This window comes from Ostrea edulis, chromosome 1, assembly GCF_947568905.1.
Source record: "Ostrea edulis chromosome 1, xbOstEdul1.1, whole genome shotgun sequence".
Taxonomy (NCBI): domain Eukaryota; kingdom Metazoa; phylum Mollusca; class Bivalvia; order Ostreida; family Ostreidae; genus Ostrea; species Ostrea edulis.
Window position 1 is genome coordinate 89,195,668 of NC_079164.1, and position 24,576 is coordinate 89,220,243.

The following is a 24,576-nucleotide window of genomic DNA, read 5'->3' on the forward strand; positions in this document are numbered from 1 at the left end:
GTTTCTTTATTTCCGTGAGCCATATGACTCATTGGATTCACATACACACACATGGTTCCTATTGTGGTCCCACAAGTAAGTTAAACCCAGATTAGACAGTTCTTCTTTTATATTATAAGTGAACATGTCTTCGTAACAAGTCTTTAAAATACAATTGTCTGTGTTCTTCAGTTTTATCCAGTACTTAATTTTTTTTAAAATTTTCTCTTAATAGATAAAGATAATCTTCCTCATTCGCAGTTAACCATTTTGTTACATGTCTTTCTATTTACACTCAGGACATTCTTGCAAAAATCAATGTGTACTTTCTCACCGAACATTTATGTTTCTATACATTAAAACAGTGATTTTTAAGACTATTATTGATTGCAAACAATGTTTTTCTACCGTGCTCAGCAGCGTGTCTTTGCGTTTTCAAAAATTTCCCTTTGTAACACATATTAAGCATTCATAAATGATTAAATTCATTTACAATATCCAAAAGAACATCATCATAATACCATTTTTAATTGTCTTCAACTTTACTACCATTTCTAAGTATCATTATTTTTGTTTTCTGCACATTAACATTCAAATCCCATTCTTTCGTGTAATTAGATAAAATATTTAACATCCTTTGTAAGCCAACAGCGCTCTCAGACAACAAAACCATATCATCAGCGTGCATAAGAAGAAAAATATTGATTAAATGTATATCAATACTCGGGCAATCTTCTCGTATAAAGCTATTTTCAATATCGTTAACATACAATGAGAAGTGTAATGGTGATAAAAATTCACCTTGCACAAGGCCCACTTCATTACAAAATTATTCACTTAAAAAGCCGTCGTACTTTACACAAGACTTTACATTTTTATAAAGAGACTATAATCTTTACGAATTTTCCTTGTGTTCCTAAATGTAACAATTTGTACCAAAGTTTTGTTCTATTTACAGAATCAAACGCTTTTTGGTAGTCTAAAAAACAACAATATTTTTTTTTGGTTCTATTGATAAGAGATTGCAACACAAATACTGCATCTACGGTTGAAAGTCCTGGTCTAAATCCATACTGAGCACCCGTAATAATGTTGTAATCTTTTTCCCAATCCAATAATCAGCTATTCAGTACACTTGTAAAAAGTTTTCCAAAACAACTTACTAGAGAAATACCTCTGTAATTATTTGTGTCATTGTCGTCACCTTTTTAAAATAATGGTACGATACAGCTTCGAAACCATGTCTCAGGGTATAAACCTGTGTTAAATATCTTGCTAAATAAAGTATACATAAGTGGCAATAAAATATCTTTAGACTTGATAAAAACTTTAGAATATAATCTTCACCGCAGCTTTTGTTAAGTTTCAATTTCCTCAATAGCATTTTCAATATCGTTGCAAGTAATTTTTCTGTGTAATTCTGCATAGACTGTATCATCACGCAGAGACATATAGAGCATTATCCACATTACGTATATGCACCTCGTCATTTACCGTTCGACAATTACTAAAATGCTTATAAAAATCTGTATTTAACAATCTACTGTATGAAAGGTGAAGATAACGAACAGTGATCAATCTCATAACTCCTATAAGCAATACAAAATAGTTGGGCAAACACGGACCCCTATATATACATTTTTATGTTATTGCGCTGTGGTACAATGCACATTACATATCGAACAGCCCTCGTACTGCTGATAAATATAGTATGTCTGTTTTAACAGCTGGGAGTACCGACAGAAATGAAAGTAGAATGTAAATAAAAAAAATAAAATTTTTTGTTGTTGAAAAGACGCTTCACGCCGGCATACACGTTCCCATTTGCGCTTCACGAAATGTAAACCGACGTGAGGCGTCGCAGTTCATGATATCTTTATGTATTTTCAAAAATTTATTTCATAAATAATACACTGTACATTTTATGCTTTATAAATCATAATTTATAGAGAATACTGGTGATATCGATTGGAGTGTCATCAATATTTCGTGCAACACTGGATATCTACGTAGTTATATCTGCATCCTTTCGCAGAACTTCCGGTTTAAAATCACTCGGCGGTGAATCGAATTTTCTTTTTGATGTTGTCTCATCTCTCTTTATTTCATGCAGAATATATGTTGCATTAGAGACACCTCTTTCAGAGAACTTTGGGGTGGATTCCAAGTCGTATGTCGCAGTTGTATGTAACTTCTTTCTAGAACAACAAACACACACATATATTATATAGTTACTGGATCAAGGTTTATACATGCATACATGCGTACGTACATATAAACATACATACAAATATATATATACAGACACATACATACATACATACATACATATATATATATATATATATATATATATATATATATATATATATATATATTTATTTATTTATTTCAGATGGAGATTTCACAAGTATTCCAAAGCCCTTTCTTCAGTGGAATTTGAAAAACACATATTATATATTCCAAGCACTATATGGATAGATAGATAGATAGAAGAAAAAACTTACTTTCTATATAGCACAAAAATGACAATTGTGAGGATCAAGATCATGCCAATGCCTACTGCAGACATAATTCGAGCATCCACCTGATGATGTGGTGGAAGAGAAGTGGTCACGTGACGTCTGGTAGAGCCTGCGATGTCGGCTACTTTCCGTGATGGCATGGGTGTTGATTTTCCATGTTTCAATGTTGTTCGCGAGACCCTCATTGATCTACTGCTATTAGTGGCATCTCTCAGTCGCGTGTATTGTATTGATGAAAAGAAATTATCAACATTCTTCGAAGTAATTGCATATCCTCCGGATCCAGAGGTATGCTCTTCTTTTGGAATGTAGGAAGAACTGCTGTCGTTTTCTTGACTTTGGACTGTGGGCTGAACAGACTCGTCTAGTTCTCCAGATGCATCAATATCCAATGTGTCCCTACCACTCGTTTCTATAAGTTCGTCTGGTTCTAATGTCGCAGAAGCAGTTGATAGTTTGTGTTGTATCGTGGTCGTTAACATCATTCAAGAATATTCGTGAGAGTAGTCGGAAGAAAAAGTCGGTATTAACGAAGTGGACACTAGATACGCAGGTTTAGAAATGAAAGATCTGTTTCGATTGTCACTTGTCAGTCGAGATTTAAGTTTTTCTGTCTATAATTTCCCAATAGGCATTCATTGATATCCTAAGGACGTCTTTCATCCAAAGCAGTAGGTTCAGTTCTAAGATTGCTCCGGGACTGAATCAACGACATGGATTCTATAGGTGATCTTTCATAAATTTTTGCAGATGCGTTGCAAACGAATCGCGCCGTATTCTACATGCACGTACCAGGTAGCGATTTTAGTTGCTAAATCCTGCTGTAAAAGGCAATGGAACTGGAAAGGAAATCAAATATACAAGTGAAAATTAAGTCCATACATGTATATACAATTGTTTAAGATGTTATGAAAGATTTCTTATTTGGTTTTATTGGTAAAAATTTTGGTATTCCCCAAAATTTAGATAAAAAAGAGGAACCGTGTGCTTACAATGCGGATGTATAGGAGGGTTTGCGTCCGCTGAACGCTGATAGGTTGTGCATTGTTTGTTAATCGTAAACAATTCAAGAAAAGCTTATCTGTGTCAGCCATATGCGATCACATGCAAAACAAATCACAAATACTGTATTGCTCAAGGGAGATTTTCAACTACATATCATCTTATGAAACGTGGTCGTAACAAACTACTGTTTACAGGGTTGTTTTTGTCCTTCTACATTCCATCTTGTTTAGAAGTCACCCAGACAATTTTGTTAAAAGCGAGATAGAGAGAAAACTGTTTCGCCCATTCTTAAATTCGTCCACTGACAACGAGGGCGAAAATAAAACGGGGGGATACCTGCATACAGTACGTGCTTTAAGTGTTTTCTCAAGACAATTGACTTTCGAAACAAAACGTCAATGATTAATGATTCTTTTTGCAAACAGAATTTTCTCTGCGTTAGATTGCAAACAAACATTGTCATTTGTTAATTTTCACCTTTTTCAGGAAGAATGTCAGAATCTTCATTTTTAAAGACTCGACAAACTATTTTATTGTTAATTTCTTTCTTGTTTTACTCCAATTCAACAATCATAAAAATACCGACAATCTTAAGGGTATTGTACTAAGTAGATTTTCTAACAACTATCAAATCTAATGAAGCGGAAACATTGCAATAACTCTCCAGTTTTACAAGCTGTTTGATCTTTCCGGTCTAAAGCTTCGCACTACACGTTAAGGCAATGTATGAACGATTGATTTTAGAGGCCTATGGATCACAACGCTCATCTGAGCTTGGAAAACTCATAGTGGTCCAACAATAAGACAATAACTGTCTTATGTATACGTACAGGACTTGTCTCCAGATGTTTGAACATTTATTGACTAACTGGATCTCTAAACGGATCGTTCTAATTGTATAGGCTTAGTCATATTCTGTACAATCTGCACCTGTTCTACATATTATTGCTTGATAATTACATAAAATGTAAGTGTATTGACTCAATTCTAATTCAATATTCACCCCTATGTGGATAATTCTTTTGTTATTTAAGGGAATGATAGAATGTAATCTGTGACACCACTGTTTCCTCGATGGAGATGAAAAGGTTACGAACAATTGAATCTGCACTACATGCGGGTGGATGCATCCTAGTCAGCCTAATTTTAGCTTTGTTGATCTCCCAAAATAGACGACTTTTAAAGATGTTTCTCTCAACAAATTATGTTTTTATTAGGTTGAAATTTCTCCTTCGTCTGACAAAGAGATTTACAGGAATTTCTATCACTTCCTTCACTCACATTGAATGTATAGGTGACCACAGCTGTCCGTGGAAGTGAAAACGAGGTCAAGAGAAGAATTGTTACCGCATTCAGTCAGAAGAAAGTAGAAGACTAGCTTTCTACGGCATCTTTCAAAAGTCACAACCCTCCTTTCTGAAACTATCAACCCTCCATATGTGACGTAGGTACGTTCAGTGTTCTGTTGAACGCTTGGGTGGGTACAAGATGTATACATAAATTATAGACTAGCTATGTAAATAATGATAGTTCTGAAAGCGTAAACTTTGTTTATATCAGTCGTTGGTATACATATGAAGAATAATATTTGTTTGAATTAGGCCATTAAATTAGATATAAATTTATTTTTTATTTCTTCTTCTGCACGAGTGATACTCAAAGAAATATGGTGATTGTCAATTTTTGTTTGAGCTATCTTACAATGTATTATCAAATAATCATAAACTTACTAAAATTGTGTGCCCCAGCAGTTTGGGTGATTGTATGATGTCTGATAATCGTCCTTTAGGCAATATATGAAGGCAGCGATAAGCATTTGTACCCACCGCGTGTGGACGAAAGTATGTTTTGCGTCTCACTGTGCATAAGAGCTCTACAAAGGGAAAGAACTATTGGGCAACTCGGAAATTGCGTATTCCGTGCCATATTCCTATTATTGTGTTTGCGTGTACCTTCATAGTAAGCATTATTTCAAAATCTTTTATCGACATTTCTTTTTTAGTCAGTACCCACTTTAATTGAAATTAGATATTACATCCGTTTAAATACTACACTACATCTTGTATAGCAAACTAAGTGATGAAAAGATTGTTTAGCACTTAGCCTAGTTTATCAAAGTACTTGTGCATCTCTTCTACATCTTTGTTCAAATCCGTCAATTCAGTTAATTCTCTTCATCTGACTACTAGACTAGATGGTGACATCATGATTTCTAAGATATATATATATATATATATATATAAACTCTAAACACTTTCTACAAATATTTCGACAGTGTTACCAGTTCTTCTTCCTAACATGGTCCTAACACGTCCAAATATTTCTAGAAAGTGTTTAGAATTTTATATCGATTTCACTTCCAATATATATTTATATTAATTAATTAATTTCCTTATGTTTAAATTATGGACAGTCTAAAAAAAGCATCTAAAAAATAAGTTCCTGTATACGTTCCTAGTGATATCATGGCTGTGTATGTCTGCTTGATTCTGTGTGTACTTGCCAGAGAAATTGGATCATCGGGAGTGTGTAAAATATCAACAAAGTGAGTGTATCTGCAAGTAACAAAACTTATTACATATGTTTTAACTTATAATGGCTATTTAAGGTAATTCCTCACCCCACATTTTCATACTGAAAACCGGACAGATTTCTATCAAAATTTGCATGCATTTTGTCGAGAATATTGTATATTGACCAAATTCACGAAGACAAAAATATGTTTAGCGGCCTTTGCCAGAGTACAGTCGCTTCTAAAAATAGAACACATCACTTTAAAACACGCAATTGTAACGTATTTACATTCAATTCTGGGATCGTACCTGGTCAATTCCAGGGTTTGGGGTATTCAACAATAACTAAGTTTTGTAGAGCTTTGTTTCTCTATTCCCATCTTCATAGATTGCATCTCCATTTAGATATCCTGGACTGCTTTCAGGAGAGAAGCAATAGTATCTCCTTGGTCCTCCTTTTCCTCTGGTTTCACCTCCCTCAGATAACCTTTGCTCTCAATAAAACGTAGTTCAGCTGCATTGAATGCATCTAATTCAACGGCATGCCTAATTGCATCATTCAAGTCAACTGGCCGGGCTTGTTTAATGCGCAATCGCATGTCACTTTCCCTCAGAGCATTAATGAACTGTTCTTTCGCTAGAGTTTCTCTCACTTCAACAGGGGCGGTTGGGTAGGCCACGTTTGCAAGTCGACCCATATCCTGCCCAAGCTCTGGTAATGATTCTGTAACCTTTTACCTCCTTTCCCTTAACTGAGCTCTGTATAATTCTGTTTGGTTTGAGGGCAAAAATCTCTCCTCTAGAGCCTTACTTAGAATTATGTAGTTACATCTGTCTATGCTGGCAGATTTCCAAGAACACTCTGTGCTTGACCTCGCAAAGCAACGGCCAAATACATCCCCTTCTCTGACAGAACCCATTTATTCAATTCTGCACATATATCAAAGTGAGATTTAAAATCGGCCCATGACGAACTTCCGTCAAATTTATCTGGTTTCACTATGGTTATCTTGGGTTTGTCCTTCTGTGCAGTACTCTCAGGGCGGCGAGTTGTAATGTTAGTCTCATTCATCACTGGTGAATCATGCCTGGATGTATTCACATGGTATGGTGTGCTTGTAATAGAAAATCTATCTGGCCCGCCATCATCTGCCCTACTTAAATCAGTAAGATTGTCAGGCCTAGTATATGTATTAGATAGGGTTATCGTCCTAACAGTTTTAGGTCTTGCGCCCTCCCGTATGTAACCTTGGTCATCTATGGTAGTCCGCCTACTTTCAGGTAATCCCGAATCTCTGGCGGCTGGCCTTGTCCGACTTTTATTTATACTAGCCTGAAGCCTACTTAGCTCCTGCTCTAAGGCAGTCATCTCAGCATTCACATCGCTCTCAGACATATCAGTAATTCACAAAATTAAACAAACTCGACTAAAATAAACCAAGAACAAATGTAAACTTTAATGATAGAATTTCACCCCAAATGCCACCGCTGCCACCAAATTCTGTAACGTATTTACATTCAATTCTAGGATCGTACCTAGTCAATTCCAGGGTTTGGGGTATTCAACAACAACTAATTTAAACTAATTGGTATGATTTTAGTGGACTGCCAAAATATACAAATATGTCCTAACCTTATCTAGGTTAATTATCATCAAACAGAGAATCACTATATCAATCAGAGGCAAGCAACGATAAACTGTTAGTGCTAACTTAACAAAATGCAGATCTAGAGCCCAGTCGCCCTCGGATTACCCCATATACTGTAGGACGCCTTATTCAGGACGGACAGTATATGTGGTAGCCCTTCAACCACTACACTCACTGTAGGATGCCTTATTCAGGACAAACAATGAGTATAGCGGCCTGGACGACGGTCTGTTCAGCCAATGCGGACGACACCAAAGAAAACAAACTATGGCTAGCCTCTTTACTGGAGGTCAACCTCTTCGTGGCAGGTCAGACTTCTGATGGCCTTCCAAATTCACTCTCTAACTGTAAGAACAGGCGAGGAATTTTACTTTATTTAATTTACAAACTTACACTGTTTTCTTCTTCTTTCCTCTGCTGAACGCTAGAAACAAATGACACAGACGAATGCAGAGTCTCGGTATTTATACACAAATTAGATCACGTGATGGAAAGTGACTAATTGAGAACTCCGCATGGTCGTACCTCAAATATCCGGAATCATTACACAATGTTATAAGCCCGAAGGGCCGTGAGAGCGTATTTCTCCCTATTGGTAACACGTATATGAAAGGTGAAGATAACGAACAGAGATCAATCTCATGTCTCTTACAAACAATACAAAATAGATAGTTGGGCAAACACGGACCCCTGGACACACCTGAGGTGGGATCAGGTGCCTAGGAAGAGTAAGCATCCCCTGTCGACCGGTCAACCGCCGTGAGCCCTATATCCTGATCAGGTAAAAGGAGTTATCCGTAGTCAAAATCAGTGTACCAAGAACGGTTTAAGAATCGGTATGAAACAAGTCAGACAGCATTTGACCCAATGATTGGTTGTATTGATTTTTTACTGATATGGAGACGTCACCAAGATCGGTAAAGGGCTTCAAATTTAGGCCTTTGTTCGGCGCTTACGGCCATTGAGCAATGAGGGTTCTCTAGCGTGCCGCGCCGACTGTGACACGGAAAATTCGGTTTTAAGATCATCTCCGAGAACCAGTGACATTCACACCTGATGCCGAGTGTTTGGCGATGAAACTGTCACTACCTGTTTTAACGACTTAGGTCTGTCGCGGCCGGGATTCGAACCCCGGCATTCCGCATGCAGGGCGAACGTTCTAACATCTAGACCACTGTGGCGGTTCATCAAAGTCTGTTTTGCTAGTAAATGTTCAGAGACACTCGACGTTTTGAATGTCTATAATAAAAAAAAAAATTGTCTTCCTGTAATCATAATATTCACAAGGTATATCACGCCGCCATCTTGGTTTTCTTTTTTACCAGCTGCATCGCTTGCAATTTTCGGCGAAAAGTTCGATATTATATGATAATTAGACCCCTACCGTTTAGAAGCAACTCTGCTAAGGTCTTACCTCTCCCATCGTCATAGTGAACTGGAGATAAAGTCCATTTATCGGCTATAGTCAACCGTCAAACATCGTCTACTGCTTCTTAAATGCGACAAATCGGCAATGGGAGGACGGAAGTTGACATAATTGTGGGATATCCCTTTTTGACTGGTCAATAAAATGATAGACATTTTCTTTTCCGGACGTTCTTTTGTATATAACCGGCTTGTTTGTAATATTGCGATTCGTATGTTGTTGTTTTTCTTGTTGTTTGCCTTCAATCACTTTCTAATGGACAGAAATACGGTCTACAACATTCACCAAAATGACATCGGGTTCGTGTGATAACGTTGGACATTCGTGTATAACAGTTCTAACGGTATTTGACGTGGTATGGGAAATTACCTTAATATTTCTATAGCATTCATTCTCAGATGTTAACAGAATTAAATTATTAATGTAATTTTACCATCAGTTGTTGTTTTTAAATCTATTTATTCGTCTTTCATTTTAATTTATCATAATTGTTTACCTTTAAAACTGGCAGACTTTTTAATGCTTTTTAACATCATCATTAATTAATTTCAGTGAAATAGAATGTTGTACAGATTACAAGTTGAAAGGAACCAAATGCATTCGTAAGTGACAACATTATTCTCTGCATTGAATGTATGCATATATATAATATACCTATTTGCAGTGATTTTCTTTTGATGTTCAGGAATTGTATCTGGTTATCATCAACAGGGTCTTGTTATCGCATATGTGATAAAACGAGCTCCTTCCACCTTGTTATCGCATGGGCGGTACTAACATCAGAATTACACAATAGAAACAAAACATATTTCAAATTTTAATAAGTGCTTTTCTTACAGAACTTCAAACAAATCAGAAAATTAACTTACAACGAAAATATGTAATTTGTAATGTTTTTAAGCAAATACTACAGTTTTTATTTTCCAACAGTATAGAAATTAACTGCAACTTTGAAATGTTGATAGGTAAATTACTATACGAAGTGTTGGCAAGAACTCCCTTTGTCGCGGACTCCCTGAACATCAAAAGAAAATCACTGCAAATATATGTGCCAAGTGATTGATACTGACAGGGATAATCAGTTTTCGTGAATTTACTTTTGCTGTTGCTGCACTGGTTAAGCGTGCGCTGGTCGATGTCTGAAAGTGTTATATAACAGATATATACATACCTGTTACCGTTTTTTCAAAGTCAATAATGTTAAATGATACTCTCTCTCTCTCTCTCAAATTTTATAAAGAGTTCGCTAATGCAAGGCTTTAATCCTTTTCCTACTTTAATATTTGTGTTATACTTTAAAAAAAATATTTGTACAAATACATGTATAGAATTAAATTCCTGAAAAATAATTTATGAAACCACCAATATGTGAATGATACTGACGAGGATAATCAGTTTTCGTGAAGTTACTTTTGCTGTTTTACGGGTAAATCGTATTGATATGCACATGCATCTTCCGACGATGGTATATTGCAGTCTACCCTTATATTGAATGCATGGTTCAATAAAGGTAAAATGAGAAGCTTTCGTAATATGTGACAAGTCGGTCATCTTCTAGCATCCTGCCGCTCAGGAATCGGAGTTGTCAGATAACTCCGAGTTCGAGTCTCCCAATGTTAGTTCGGCATCAACCTCAAAGTTATATAAGAGAACTACAAACAATTCTGCGGCAAAGTTACCTGTATTTTTAAAAGGGGGTGGGTCTGGAAAGGAAAAAGTAGGTCAAATGTTACCTAGACTGCAAGGTGCAGCAGGTGATTTTGTGTATGAGGAACACAGACCAGAAATACTGTCAATTTACAAAAAGCTTATTAAAGAAATAGAGTGTCGATCTGGCGTCATAGAGACAATTAGGACTTATCAGACAAAGTTTCACTGCAGAGACCAGAAAAATGGAGAACTGGTCCAAGCATATGCAGCCGAGTTAAAGAGCCTATACAGTAAGGCCTACCCAAGTAGAGATGGTAATACCTGACAGGAGGACCTTGTCTCTAAATTTCATCTCGGACTCTCATGTGAGAATGCCAGATTACATGTTGAGTTAAATAGAACTCCCAAAACAATCGAGGAGGCAACAAGGCATATAATAGAATACGAGGGAGCTACTAGATATCCTCGTGCCAACGACAAGATTGATTGGGTAAATCGTAGGAAACCCACCAGACAAGTTGTAGATAGGGGTCGATCCTCAACAAGCTGAACTGATGGTGTAGTTACAAGAAACAATCCTCATTCTAATGCTAGGAACAAATCTAGGGAAGAAACCGGAGATGTAAAACCCAACCCTAGTACCTCTCAATATGTCACAAAAGAAGACTTAAAGAGTGCTCTTCTGGAACTTAAAGATTCTTTGCAGTCCAATGACCATATCATGATACACAGAAACAGAGAGGTTCTTCTAATTGCTACAGTTGTGGAGAGCCTGGGCATTATGCTAATAGCTGTCGGAGTGAAAAGACTCTGAAGGGTGCAAGAGGCAATAAACCTCTAAATCCAGTAGCAAACCAATCTAAACCATGTCAGTTAAACTAGAACGGGTCAGTTCTGTCGGCCAAGAGGTGACCCAGATGAATTTTGAGAATGAGCCAACTTTGGATGATAGTAATTCAAATAAAAAAATTCTAAATCAATTTGTAGTTTACTAGAAAACAGTGTGGTGCAGGAAAACCTTAGTGTAGGGAATGAGATTAAGTTAAACTGTTTTACTGAAACCCCCTGCTATTCAATGTCAAGTGTCAATATTTCAGGTCCTGCTTCATCTAAAGCGAGGAACTTGGAAGTGCCTGTGGGCAAAAATTAGTGCTCGGAGTAGAACCGGATTCGAGTGGTACTTCTTTGGCGAGACTTGTAAACAGTCGAGTAGACTGAGGGGTACGGTTGTTCCAGGTTTTGAGAGGCTTGGAAACATTCGGGTAGACTGTGAGGTAGTACTGGGTTCTGAGAGGCTTGGAAACAGTCGGGTAGACTGTGGGGTGGAACAAATTGTTTTAATGTTGATCGTCAGGTAAAATATAACATTAATTCTCCTGACTCACTTTCAGATCTTGACACATTAGCAGATGGAGTTTGTAAATCTACTTGGAAAAAGTCTTCTGGGATTGAAGACGGAAATACCTTACACCTTGGCCAATCGTCCTACTGCGATACATTAAGACAGAAAAATGGAACTACAGGAACTTATATCCGTGGTTCTGTCCAGGGCGTCAATGTAGATTGGACAACTGATACAGGAGCAACTAGATCTATTATTTCTAGGAAAAGTTTTGATAGGATTCCAGAGAGATTAAGGCCAAATTTAAAACAATCTCGTTCATTAAAAGGTGTTAATGGAGAACCCTTAACAGAGTTGGGAAAGGCCATTTTTTAGATTCATCTGGGTCAGGAAACAATTATGGAAGAAATAATTGTGGCCGAGATAGAAGATGAAGCCCTGTTAGGATTAGACATTTTAACGAAGAAAGAAAATTAAGCAGTTGACATAAAATTACATAATCACAATTAGAGATCATGATATTAAAGTCAGAAACTGACAGAATAAGAAAAGTATCAACAGTTGGCACCACTGTTATTCCTCCATATAGTGAGGCCTTAGTGGATGGTTTTATATATAGGTCTGCAACTGACCAGACTTTGCCCCAGCAGATATTTTGTATTGAACCTTCAGAGGATTTTAATATATGTAACAGGCTTTTACTATTGATGGCTTCTTGTCTTGTCTGGTAGACTTAGAAAAGAATGTTTCCACGAAAATAAGGGTTATGAATCCTCTTAAAACGGAAATTAGCATAAAACAAGGTGAAATCTTGGGAGATACTGAACTAGTGGACTTTGCAAATATTCAAACAATTATGTCAGCAGAGAGCTTTGCTGATCAAAGTAATTACTCCATTCGGTGGATCCAACTAGGAGAAAGTTCTGAAAAGGGAAACAACCTCTTTACAGGTAAAGCAATCGGAAGATCGGTTCTTGAATAATGACAAGGATGTTCCTGAACATTTATTAGATCTATATAATAGGTCTTCTGTCGGCAAGACTTTGGATGAGAATCGAAGCATTTCGGGTCCTCTCTGCAAATAACATTTTCAAAAAATGAATCAGATCTAAGAGTCACTAGCCTTGTACAACATGAGATAGATACTGGAGATGCCAAACCTCTCAGGCACCCTCCTAGGAGAGTCCCTTTGGCATTTGCAGAGGAAGAACATAAAGTTGTTAAAAATATGCTAGAACAAGGAATTATTAGAAAATCAAGCTAAGAAAAATGGAAAAACTAGATGTTGTATTGACTCAACACTGTAACCCGTCAGGATGCATTTCCTCTCCCTCGTGTTCAGGACTGTATAGATTCAGTTAGATGATCTGTTTACTTTTCTACATTTGACCTTAGAGCTGGGTATCACCAGGTTCCTGTAAAAGAAGAAGATATCCTTAAAACAGCTTTTATTACCAAATATGGTCTTTATGAATTCACTACAATGCCTATGGGCTTGAGTACTGCTTGTGCCACATTCCAAAGGGAGACAATTCATTTGGACTGATGAGTGCGAAAAAGCTTTCGTTGAGCTCAAGAAACTATTTACAAGTCCAGAAATCCTTGCTTACCCTCTAGATGAAGGTGAATACATTTTAGATACGGATGCCAGTGATTCAGCAATAGGTGGTGTCCTATCACAAGTACAAGATGGACAAGAAAGGGTAATAGCCTATGGAAGCAGATCCTTGAATAAGAGTGAAAAGAACTATTACATTACTGACAAGGAGCTACTTGCGCTTTGATATTTTGTCGAGTATTATAGGCAATATTTATTAGGACGTCGCTTCACTGTGCGTACTGACCATCAAGCGCTCGTTTGGCTATTTGCACTCAAAGAACCCACGGGACGCATTGCTCGATGGTTGAACATTTTGTCGTATTTTTGCTTCTCAATTCAATACTGACCCGGTCCAAAACACAGCAATGCTGATGCTGTGAGTAGGTGTGAAAATCCTGCGGATTGTACTTGTCCAAACACAGATAGTCTTGAATATTTAAAATGAGGTTCCTCTACAAATGTATGAAAGGGGAGCTGACATGTCTAAATGTAGAGATAATGTTGAATCTTTGAATTCCACACGGGCTGTAAAGACAAGACAAGAAAGTCACAAAATTGACTTAGGATATTCAACTGTTTGGCAGAAGTATAGCTAATACAGAAAGAACAGAAAGGGGATCCAGATATTGGAGTTTTGTATACTTGGGTTGAGAGCAAGAGTCGACCAGCTCCTACTGAAATTATGATGCAGTTTATAGCAGTCCGTTACTACTGGCATATATTTGATTCATTCAAAATTTCAGGTGGTCTCCTTGTGAAGGATTTTCATAAGAAAGATAATTCTGGATTTCATCTTCAATTGGTTACCCCCAAAAGTTAAAAAAGAGGCTATATCCCTTGCTCATGACAATCTATTAAGTGGTCATTTTGAGTAGAAAGAAAACTCAAGAAAAAGTATCACGGAACTTTTTCTGGTTTGAAATGAGGGAAGATGTCGGTGCATATGTAGCAGGTTGTAAACCCTACGAGAAAAACAGAAAACCTTATAAAGCCCCAGGGCTGAGTTAGGTCAAATGACAGTAGGAGCTCCTCTCAATAGACTTTCTTCTGATATTCTTGGTCCCTTACCTGAAACTCCTAGAGGAAGTACATATATACTTACTGTCACAGATCATTTCACCAACTGGGTCAAAATTATCCCAATATCAGATTTAACTGCAATTACAACTGCTAGAGTAATACTCAATGAGGTTATCAGTCGTTGTGGATGCCCCAATTCTATATTAACTGATCAAAGTCGCAATTATGAAAGTCAACTCTTCTATGAGCTGTGTGAACTTCTAGAAATTAAAACGAAAAGAACCATACCAAGACATCCCCAGTGTAACGGGAAAACTGAGCGATTCAACCGAACTCTCCTGAAAATGATCAAGAGTTATATCAAAGATGAAAAACAGACTGGGATTTATACTTAGGATGCCTTGGGGCTGCTTATCGGTCTAGTGTTCATGAGACTACAGGTGTTACACCTAACCTTATGATGTTAGGTAGAGAAGTTCGTATGCCATCTGAGATAGTCTTCGGTAGCAGAACAGAAAGCAACCTTCCTGTTGTGGATTATGGGAATTATATTGAAGCCCTGCGGGATCATCTACAGGAAACACATAGTATTGCAAGGAAACACCTTCAATGTTTAACTGAAAGACAAAGACATTTCTATAATTTGAGAACTTCAATGAGTATATAAAAGCCTGGAGACCAAGTGTGGCTACTTGAAACTAACACAAGAAAATTTAATGATTCCTATTGGGGCCCTTGCATAGTTGTATGGAAGCTCCCTGATCTGAATTATAAAATAATGAATTTAGAAATTGGAAACCTGAAAGTAGTGCACCATGACAGGCTTAAACCCTATCGCATCTAAATTCTTGGCTTGACAACAGTGAGCATCTTGGATTAGACTACATTTACATGTAGCATCTTGTCATGTTTATTTCTCAGGAAGAGTCTGTAACAACAGTTGTTAATACTCTTCTTTAATTGCTACCGAAAACTTTGGGCTGTAATCTCTTCAAGCAGTCACTTAGCCATGAATCGTCATGCTCACACACAGCTTGCAGTTGTCCGATTGCTATGTCGGCATAACTATGTTTCCATGGCATTTTATAAAGAAAAATTTATATACTCTTCAAAAGAAGATAGATTTAATACTTCGAATTTATTGAAACTACTCCAGAGACTAAACTACTTTTATGACCATGAAATATACAAGGGTCGCGACTCGCGAGCAGGGCTTGCAGTCGTCTCACATCATGGTTATCATAGGAATAATTTGAATTATACTTCGATTAAATGGGGTTAAAGACGGAGACATGTTTTATATTTACCGGAACATACTCTATATTTTAGATATCACTAAATCTACAGCAAGAGATAATGAAGAGGGGAAGAGTCTACTGTTGCTTAGGGCGTGAGGACGGTAAAACCTATGAAGGGGAGAAAAGGCATGCCATCAGCCATTTTTTCAAATGTCATGTTGCCCTGGATTCCCTTCCCTTCTATTGTTCCTTATGCCACTTTCAGACGGAGGCTGAGGTAAATTTGAGGGGACATGTCAAGAGTTACGGAAAACACAAGGAGGCAGTGAAGGAGTTCATGAAGAAAGGAGAACATGTAAAGGAGACTGACTACCTTCACCGAAACCAACACTCTATCATGCCATTGGAAGGGTTGAACTATGAGCGGCTGGGGAAGGAAGAGTCAGCTAAGGTATGTGGAGAAAAAGTGAAAAAGACCCCCAAATCCGAGGGAACACTTGCATCCATCAGGACTTCCTCAACGCCAATTTCGTACCCAAAATTATAAATCAACATAAACGCTGCTATAGAGCTCCTGGCCTTTCTGGATGATGAAACATCAGAGCCACTATCTCCAGGGGTCCCCCTTTTAGTAACTGCAGCGACAAATAGATATGCACCCAGGAAGGACATCCCCCATGAAGCTGAACCCCTGGGCTTGTCAACTTCCAGCAGTGGTAGTGATTGCCGATTCTCACACGATGAGATAAAGAGATTGCAGGACGTTCCGATTGCTGAAACCCTTGACCTCAGCAACCCTTGGAGGAAGTGGGGGTCAGTTACCTGAAAGAATAGTGTCGCCAGCAGATGAAAGGAGCACAGTGAGGCCAAAGCATCCAAGAAACAAGACCCCTGACAGGCAGCCAAGGAACAAGATCCCTGACAGGTAGTCAAGGAACAAGGCTCCTGACAGGCAGCCACGGAGCAAGACCCCCTGACAGGCTGCCAAGGAATAAGACCCCTGACAGGCAGTCAAGGAATACGACCCCCGACAGAGAATCGACAAGAGACAGAGTTTCAAAAAGACAGTTGACGCAAAAAGAAACCCCAGACAGAAGACAGGCAAGAGACACCGAGGCCAGAGAAACCTCACCAACAGGACTAGCATATATTTGGACTGCATAGGAACATGGACCTATTACTGCGAAAAATGCAGAATCAAACGGACATTTTACGGACCATTCGAGACCAGGGAATCGAAAACAAACAGCACATTAGGCAGCGTTCTCCCATAAGGTCAAGGGATGTGAACGACAGGACCAGGAAACCATTCAATGCCAACAGGTCTAGCCATGAGAGGTTCTAATGAGAAATGATTTAAAGACACTCAAATTGTGGCTATTTTCATGTTTGTATATTGTTGTGGTTTTTTTTAAAATTATAATGTAGTTCATGTGTTCCATGGGGACATGGAAATTAAGGGGGGAGAAATGTGAGGTTTATATATTTTAATATGTTCTTCCCCATGAAGTATTTTCTTATTTTTGTTGAAGCGAGCACACAATGCAATGTACATAGATTTAAACTATTAAAGATAGCTCTATAGCTTATAACCTATTGAATGTAGCTAGCATTACATTTGTGAGATATTTCTAGTGATATATTAAGCATACTGTGGAATCATCAGAATTCGTGGTGGCTCAATTTTCGTAGAATTCGTGGGTACCACTCACCCACGAATTTACATCCTCAACGAATAAAGACAACTAGTATACAAGAATCTTACAAATCTATAAATCCACAAAATTACGTCCCCACGAACCCGTAAAAATTCAGAGAGCCACGAAAATTGACCCCCACGAATTTAAATGAGTCTACAGTATTCATAATATTATTATTAACGCGTTTTTGTGTGTACTTATCAATATCATGCAGTTTGACAGATCGTATGTCGGAACTATACACATGTAACGTGTGCCCATTATAGAAATTACTGCAATATTACACATGTATTATTACAAATAAATTACCTTGTTTTATTCATGTAAAACTTATACGGTACCAATTTTGATGCACCAGATGCGTATTTCGACAAATAATGTCTCTTCAGTGATGCTCAACCGAAATGTTTGAAATCCGAAATAACAATGAAATTTTAGAGCTATTATAGCCAAAAACAGCGTGCCAAAAAAAAAGTGCAGTCAAATTCGTCTAAGAATAAGAGCTATGCATGAGGGAGATAATCCTTAATTTTGAAATGAATTTCTAAATTTTATAACAGCAATTAAATATACATCCGTATTTTCAAGCTAGTAACGAAGTACTTAGCTACTGGGCTGTAGAGACCCTCGGGTACTAACAGTCCACCAGCAGAGGCCTCGACCCAGGGGTCATAATGTAAAACTTATACGGTACCAATTTTGATGCACAAGATGCGCATTTCGACAAATAATGTCTCTTCAGTGATGCTCAACCAAAATGTTTGAAATCCGTATATGTTTGTAAATGTTTGTATACCATTGTGAAATAGTGTATTTGGCTGCAGATCTCATTTTTCGCGTCATGTGCATCTCTACTTTCTCTTTTGCTTGACGTTATACCGCGCACATTATATATGTCATTTCCGGTGGCGTTTTACCTATCAATTTATGGATCCGCCAATGAAATATTCTTGTTCCAGTCCATTTTGGCATTAATACCAGAACTATTGCTTTGAAGGCAATTAATTAATTAATTAGGTTAAATTAAATTAGACTAGTGTTATTTTCCAAAGTATTAATATTTCAATATTAATTTTAGTTACGCATAAACTATTTTCCAGTCACAATTTTGGTTGGATTTCCAACGGAATCCGTTCCCGTTGCAACGAAATCGTTGGACGAGGGTATAAAAGGGAGAACGCGCGTCCCCACAGGGACTCCAACTTTTTCTACTTTATTAGATAGACATAGGTATTATTTAAGTTAGAAATGATTTAGTTTTAGTAAGAAGGGGGAATGAAGTAAATTTTAAATTTTACGTGACTTTTAGTGAGTCATTGTATTTATTGATAGGTATATTTTATTTCTATTAGGATTATAGACGACTGCAGCCTTGTGCTATATTTTTTAGATTGTGTTCAGTGTCATAATTAAACTCTATTTGTTATTTCGTTGAATAAACCTTGTCAACTTTAATTCATCTCTTTATTACTTGCCGGTAAATTATTTGGAGTCCATCGCGAACGATCATCCGACATATTCTGATATACTCGACATTTGTTTCTGTATATTTATAACGACAGTAATCTCATAAAATAAATTCACGGCCCAATGACCGAACCACTAGACCGTTACATTTCATATAAAATATCCATATTCAAGGTTTCGATATTGGATGTGTCCTGTTAAAATTACAGCCGAACTTAAAATAAATCATATTAAAAATCACCAAGTGCGCCTCAAAAGATCTTAAGCTTACAAGTGCTACAACATTTATATCGAGGAAGTTCAGAGAAAATATAATTTTTAAAAAATAGAACGTCACCCAAGTCGATGGTATACACAAGGAACTAACAAGCATTACCAAACATGACTGGATGAAGTTTAAAAACTAGAACATTATTTATTTCCACGTTAGAGTTTTCAATTTTAAGTATACAATATAATCATCAATTTTACACCAGATTTTATTGTAGTTAAACACTGGACGTTCCGGGTTTTGCCCCCCCCCCCTCCTCCCCTAGATCCGATATATGACTTTCATTACGGATGACTCAGTCTTACTTGAGTTATGATTTGTTTTTGGCAGCCGAGGAGCAGATAAGGGTGCGTGTATTGCGTTTAGAACGTTACCATTGCTGTTTATCCTCACAACCAGTTGATTTTACGAAATGGAGGAAAGCGACACGAACGAAAGCCACGATGAAATCAAACTTAGACATTAATTGTTTTTCTTTAACTTATAGCTTGTATAGGCTCATTTGGAAAGCAGTGTTCCTCCTTGTGTAATCCCGGAAGTTGTGGGTTTGGCTGTAAAAACACATGTCTGTGTGAGGATTGTGACAGACTCAACTGTTCTTGCTTTACAGGTATGTACAAAACCCAAACAAAACGTTTAGCCGGACCTTAAGAACATGGAAAAAAAACACACCCAAGAACGATATAGCAGAGTTAGGTTTAGATGAAACTTTTGTTTCCCCTTTCCGAACCATTAATGTCTAGGCAAGAATGACGGAATTTATTTTGGGGGCAAAATACATTTTTATTCGTAGATAAACAAGAAACTTTTGTCGAGACCAGTAGCAATATTTTCTTTCAATCGAAACATATTACCTTGTATGAAAATATGCCTTCCAGTGACATGAAAATTTCAAATTAAGTTCACTGAAGCAAATTTAAGAAGATCTGAAGAACTTTCAAAGTGAGCCGTTTTCTTCTAGAATTCGTTACGCAGAAGATTTGATCATGAGATTTTAATTTACCTAGACATGTATACTTTACATTTACAGCATCTGGCTTCCTATTAGATTCATGTAGTGAAATGTAAAAAGTTACGATTACTAGAAGGGAACTTACAGATACGGGTTATTGTTAGACATAACCGACTTGTGTGTGTGTGTAAGGGGGGGGGGTATTCAGCTGTAAAAGGCGGTTTTCTTCTTTTCTAAATAAATGATTGATTTAATTCGGATTAACAGTTCACAGTACTTCCTTAAAGCAATACAAGTCAGTTACTGACGGCATTTTTTTCAATTATCCAATTATGAATCAATTAACTCCTATCGGTATAACGGATATAATCCCCAAGATCTGAAGAAAAATTCAACAAAATAAACAAGGGAATATTGTTTGAGAGCATACCTACAATGAACGTTTCGTATAAACCGCCATTGCGTCGTAAACACGGATACGGGAACGATGATTGCCGAACATAATCGGGTTGCTGAGACCGACGTCATATTCAAAGATGGAAACTGACGTGAGTGACTACCAATCTAATTAAAATCAGATCCTAGAATACGCTCACAATCGCTAGTGTAGCGATCTAAGTGAGCGGGTCTCAGGATCTGGTTTTAATCAGATTGGAGTGACTACACGTTTCTTTTGTTCAAAATATTACATCGTTTCATGAAAGACAAGAAGTACTATAAATGTAAGAAAGCAATAATTACGCAAATGTGCAACTCAAATGAAATTTTGATAGTGAATTTTCTATAAAATTGGCATGTAAAATTATTTAGAAATCTGACACGTGCTAAGTGCCTCTCTTTCGCTTTTATCCGAACTGGTGACCTCCGAGGTCAATGCACATCGGAGATTACGAGCAGGAATTACTGACAGGATGACAATGATTCATGAATCGATATTTTCTGCCGATTTGACGGGTTTATTGCTTCACATTCACTCTGATTCTATGAAGTTGTATGTATTTAATCAAAAATATGTTAAATATTTCTTCTTTTATTTTTCAATTTATTTACCGTCAGTTACAGCTTGCATTGCTTTAATAAATTACGTATTTCTTTATGTTAAAATTATTAAACAATTCACCGTGCATGTGTTTTAATACTGTCTCGTATATCTTTGATAGCAGATACATGGGATTCTCGTGATGATGTGCAACTTATAATCGTAGTTTCGAGTGGATTTTGTTTTGTGGCTGTCGTGACGTTGACTGGTTACATAATTAGGTATTTTTTTCTTTTCTAAAATCGTTAATGAATGCATTAATTTTTGAGTTCAACGTACATGTATATTTGTCTTCTGATTAAATTGACCATTTACAGGCGATGTTCAACAAAGGCAAGCAGGAGGAAAGGTAAAAAACAACAAAAACAAAAATTAATTCAAGTCACTGCATGCTCTAACTGAAGAAATCTTTAATACAAAGCACAGAGAAATTAACTATATATGGATTCCCACTTCCACCTCTATCTGGGGTTGAACTCACAACCTGCGAAATCAAATGTAGCAGCGTATGACCAGTGCGTTAAACCACTCGTCAAAAAAATAAAAAATGAATAAATAGATAATAATAATAAAAAGAAAATCGATTTCGAAGGCGATGACTATCTCGTCACGCTGTCATACGCTACATGGTAATTGTGAATGGAAATGGAATGCAGCCCAAGATACATACTGCATTCAAATATTTTATAATAAAGCAGTGATATTGCAATGAACATTTAAATAAATATATGTGTAACGAGTGACAACGTGGCGATAATTCCATCGCCATCAAAAGCAAGCTGATTGACTTGCCTAGATGGACGAGCGGTCTACCGCGCTGGTCACACGCTGTTAGGAGATTTGGTTTCGCAGGTCGCGATTTCAACCCCGGGAAGGGACCGAATAGAGTACATGTATCTATTTATACAGTTGCAAATGTGTAGTTCTCTGGGAAAATATTGCGTTTCCATGGCTAATGATATACTGATTTAATGCAGTTTTAATGTAGATGAAAAGGTGTTGCTGATTTAAATCTCCAAATATCATTACGTGTAAAAGTAGACCGCAACATAATCTTGGAAAGTCTGACTATGACATAGCATATTGCCTTAATTGTTACATCACGATTCATAACTTTGAAATGGATTACAATAGTAAGTTTTTTATTCAAGGCAAACAGTTTCGCCGAGAGTACACATCAGGACATACCTCGGCATCTGTTTCTGATACAGAACAGGAAGCACACCGACAGACAGACAGACAAACTAGACAGGAAACACTGCAATCTGGAAACACCACACCGAAAAATCGCCACGGCTGGGAGACGAACAAAAGCATCTGTATGTTTGAATACGATCTCGGTCAACACCTTGAGAATTAAATATGCAGACTGCCTTAATTTCATTCGTTTATGTACTGTAACAATGCGTCATTCTGCATTGTAATGATGGAATCATTCTATAGAATATTTCGACTTCAAGTAGACATTTTATACTTTTAAGATATTATTTTGTTATAATTCTAATATGTATAAATCATAAAACTCTTATTTCTTTGTTATTGTTTGAAAACTGAGAGCAAAACAAATGGAAATCGCATGCTATTTCTTACCAAATTGCCCGAGGCACCAAGATTATTGGAGTTTTCAATATAGCTGAAAAATATTGAGAAGAATTCTTGTCATAATTCAAACAAATTAGAAAATACGCATCATATGTTCATGTATGTTGTTGTGGGTCGTGGAGCTGCAATATTCTTTCTGTTGTAATATCTAAGCTAAATAGAGGTCTTGGGAATTTGAATTACAAGAAACTATTTTTTTGGTGATACCAACGGCAAAGTGAAATATTCTATGACCAGTAGAACACAAAATCACAGCAAAATAATATTAATTAAAACTAGGGCAATAAGTCTTTTACTTCACAAAAGTAATTTGTATAGAAACTTTACACAATATTTTGAGCTTGCCAACCCTCGTGGGTCCATTTTAAATGTTCTCCCTTTTCTAAAGGGAAAAATTGAGATTTTTTCCCCTCTCATATGATCCAACACCCCTATTCTATCTCTATCTTTACAGGGTGTTGACAATCTCTTCTTCTACTCGAGTTTAGGGTTCCTTGATACTTCTCTGAAATCCTCCCAACTTTGTTTACTTAACACAATCCCCAGCAATCCTCCGAATTGACATTTTTTTTCTGATTTTTAGGAAATGAATTTATTCTCGTCTGAAAATACAATGTCATCACTTTCCATCTTTCTTCGTCATTAGTTTGTGGTTTTTTGACAATACGGGATATCGGAACTAGAACATTTTTGAACTCTTCAGAAAAAGAAGTTACGAAAATTTTGCGTCTCTTGGGCAACTCTTGTATACAAATTAGTGATGGCTAAAGATGACTCATTTATGACAAGTATGGATATTTACTTTATAATATTTTCTTGAGTCATTACAACCGACGGCTATGAAATGATATATTAATCAATCACAATAAATTATTTATAATTCGATTTCCAGAAACGTACATATACATGCACCACATGTAGTCCCCCTCCCCCATACACTTCTGCTCCCCCCCCCCCTTTCCTGAGATTGCGTTAAATTATCACATACAACATTAATGTTTGTTATTAGTACATACAAAGGTCGATTCATTAGCTGGTCACTTGATATAGTAGCAGTGAATGGTACTGGAAATGCAAGGTTAGATCGATGAGTTCAACTCATGAACTGAAGAATACACCCACCCACCCCCACCACTCTTTTACGATTTAGGGGTTTGAGCAGAACTGCTTTTCTTGCTAAGATTTTTCATATTTTAAAATATAACGGCACTTTTTTTCTTCATTTGTTTCCCACCCCTCAACTTTAAAAAAACGGTGCTAAAATGTGCCTGAATTCACTATATATGTTAGTACATAAGTAACATGTGCTTGTTTACTGAAAATTTGCCCAAGTTAACGCAGAAAACGTGATCTCGTTGAACATACTAAATATTTAAAACCAGGACGGAATCGGAGACGAAATAATGGTTCCGATATTCCGTATTGAAATCGTCTTCGGTTTATGTTTCTTAGAAAGAAGTGAACTTTTTTGCTGGAAACGTAGCTCGTTATTCCATACTTTCATAAAAATTTTTCTTTCGAATACATGTAGTTGTTTTACTAAAGGATATTCTGGTTAATTTTGCAATCTTTGTCTTTAGCTCTCATTGTCTATCCTG

The 24,576-nt window shown here is 36.9% G+C and overlaps 2 protein-coding genes across 2 annotated transcripts; one reads left to right on the forward strand and one right to left on the reverse strand.

Moving 5' to 3' along the window:
• Positions 1 to 1,854: 1,854 nt before the first annotated feature.
• Positions 1,855 to 3,441, reverse strand: LOC125675781 (uncharacterized). The gene is made up of 2 exons (XM_048913585.2): positions 2,487 to 3,441; positions 1,855 to 2,177 (listed from the first exon to the last, which is right to left on the reverse strand). Exons 1-2 carry the CDS (start codon positions 2,987 to 2,989, stop codon positions 1,985 to 1,987), a joined length of 696 nt encoding a protein of 231 aa, XP_048769542.2. The 5' UTR covers positions 2,990 to 3,441; the 3' UTR covers positions 1,855 to 1,984.
• A 2,488-nt stretch (positions 3,442 to 5,929) lies between these two features.
• LOC125675730 (uncharacterized) lies at positions 5,930 to 22,904 on the forward strand. Its single transcript, XM_048913521.2, has 6 exons — positions 5,930 to 6,054; positions 9,650 to 9,699; positions 19,873 to 19,995; positions 21,498 to 21,597; positions 21,694 to 21,725; positions 22,528 to 22,904. The coding sequence occupies exons 1-6, from the start codon at positions 5,975 to 5,977 to the stop codon at positions 22,734 to 22,736; spliced, it is 594 nt and encodes a 197-aa protein (XP_048769478.1). The 5' UTR covers positions 5,930 to 5,974; the 3' UTR covers positions 22,737 to 22,904.
• The last annotated feature ends 1,672 nt before the right edge of the window (positions 22,905 to 24,576 follow it).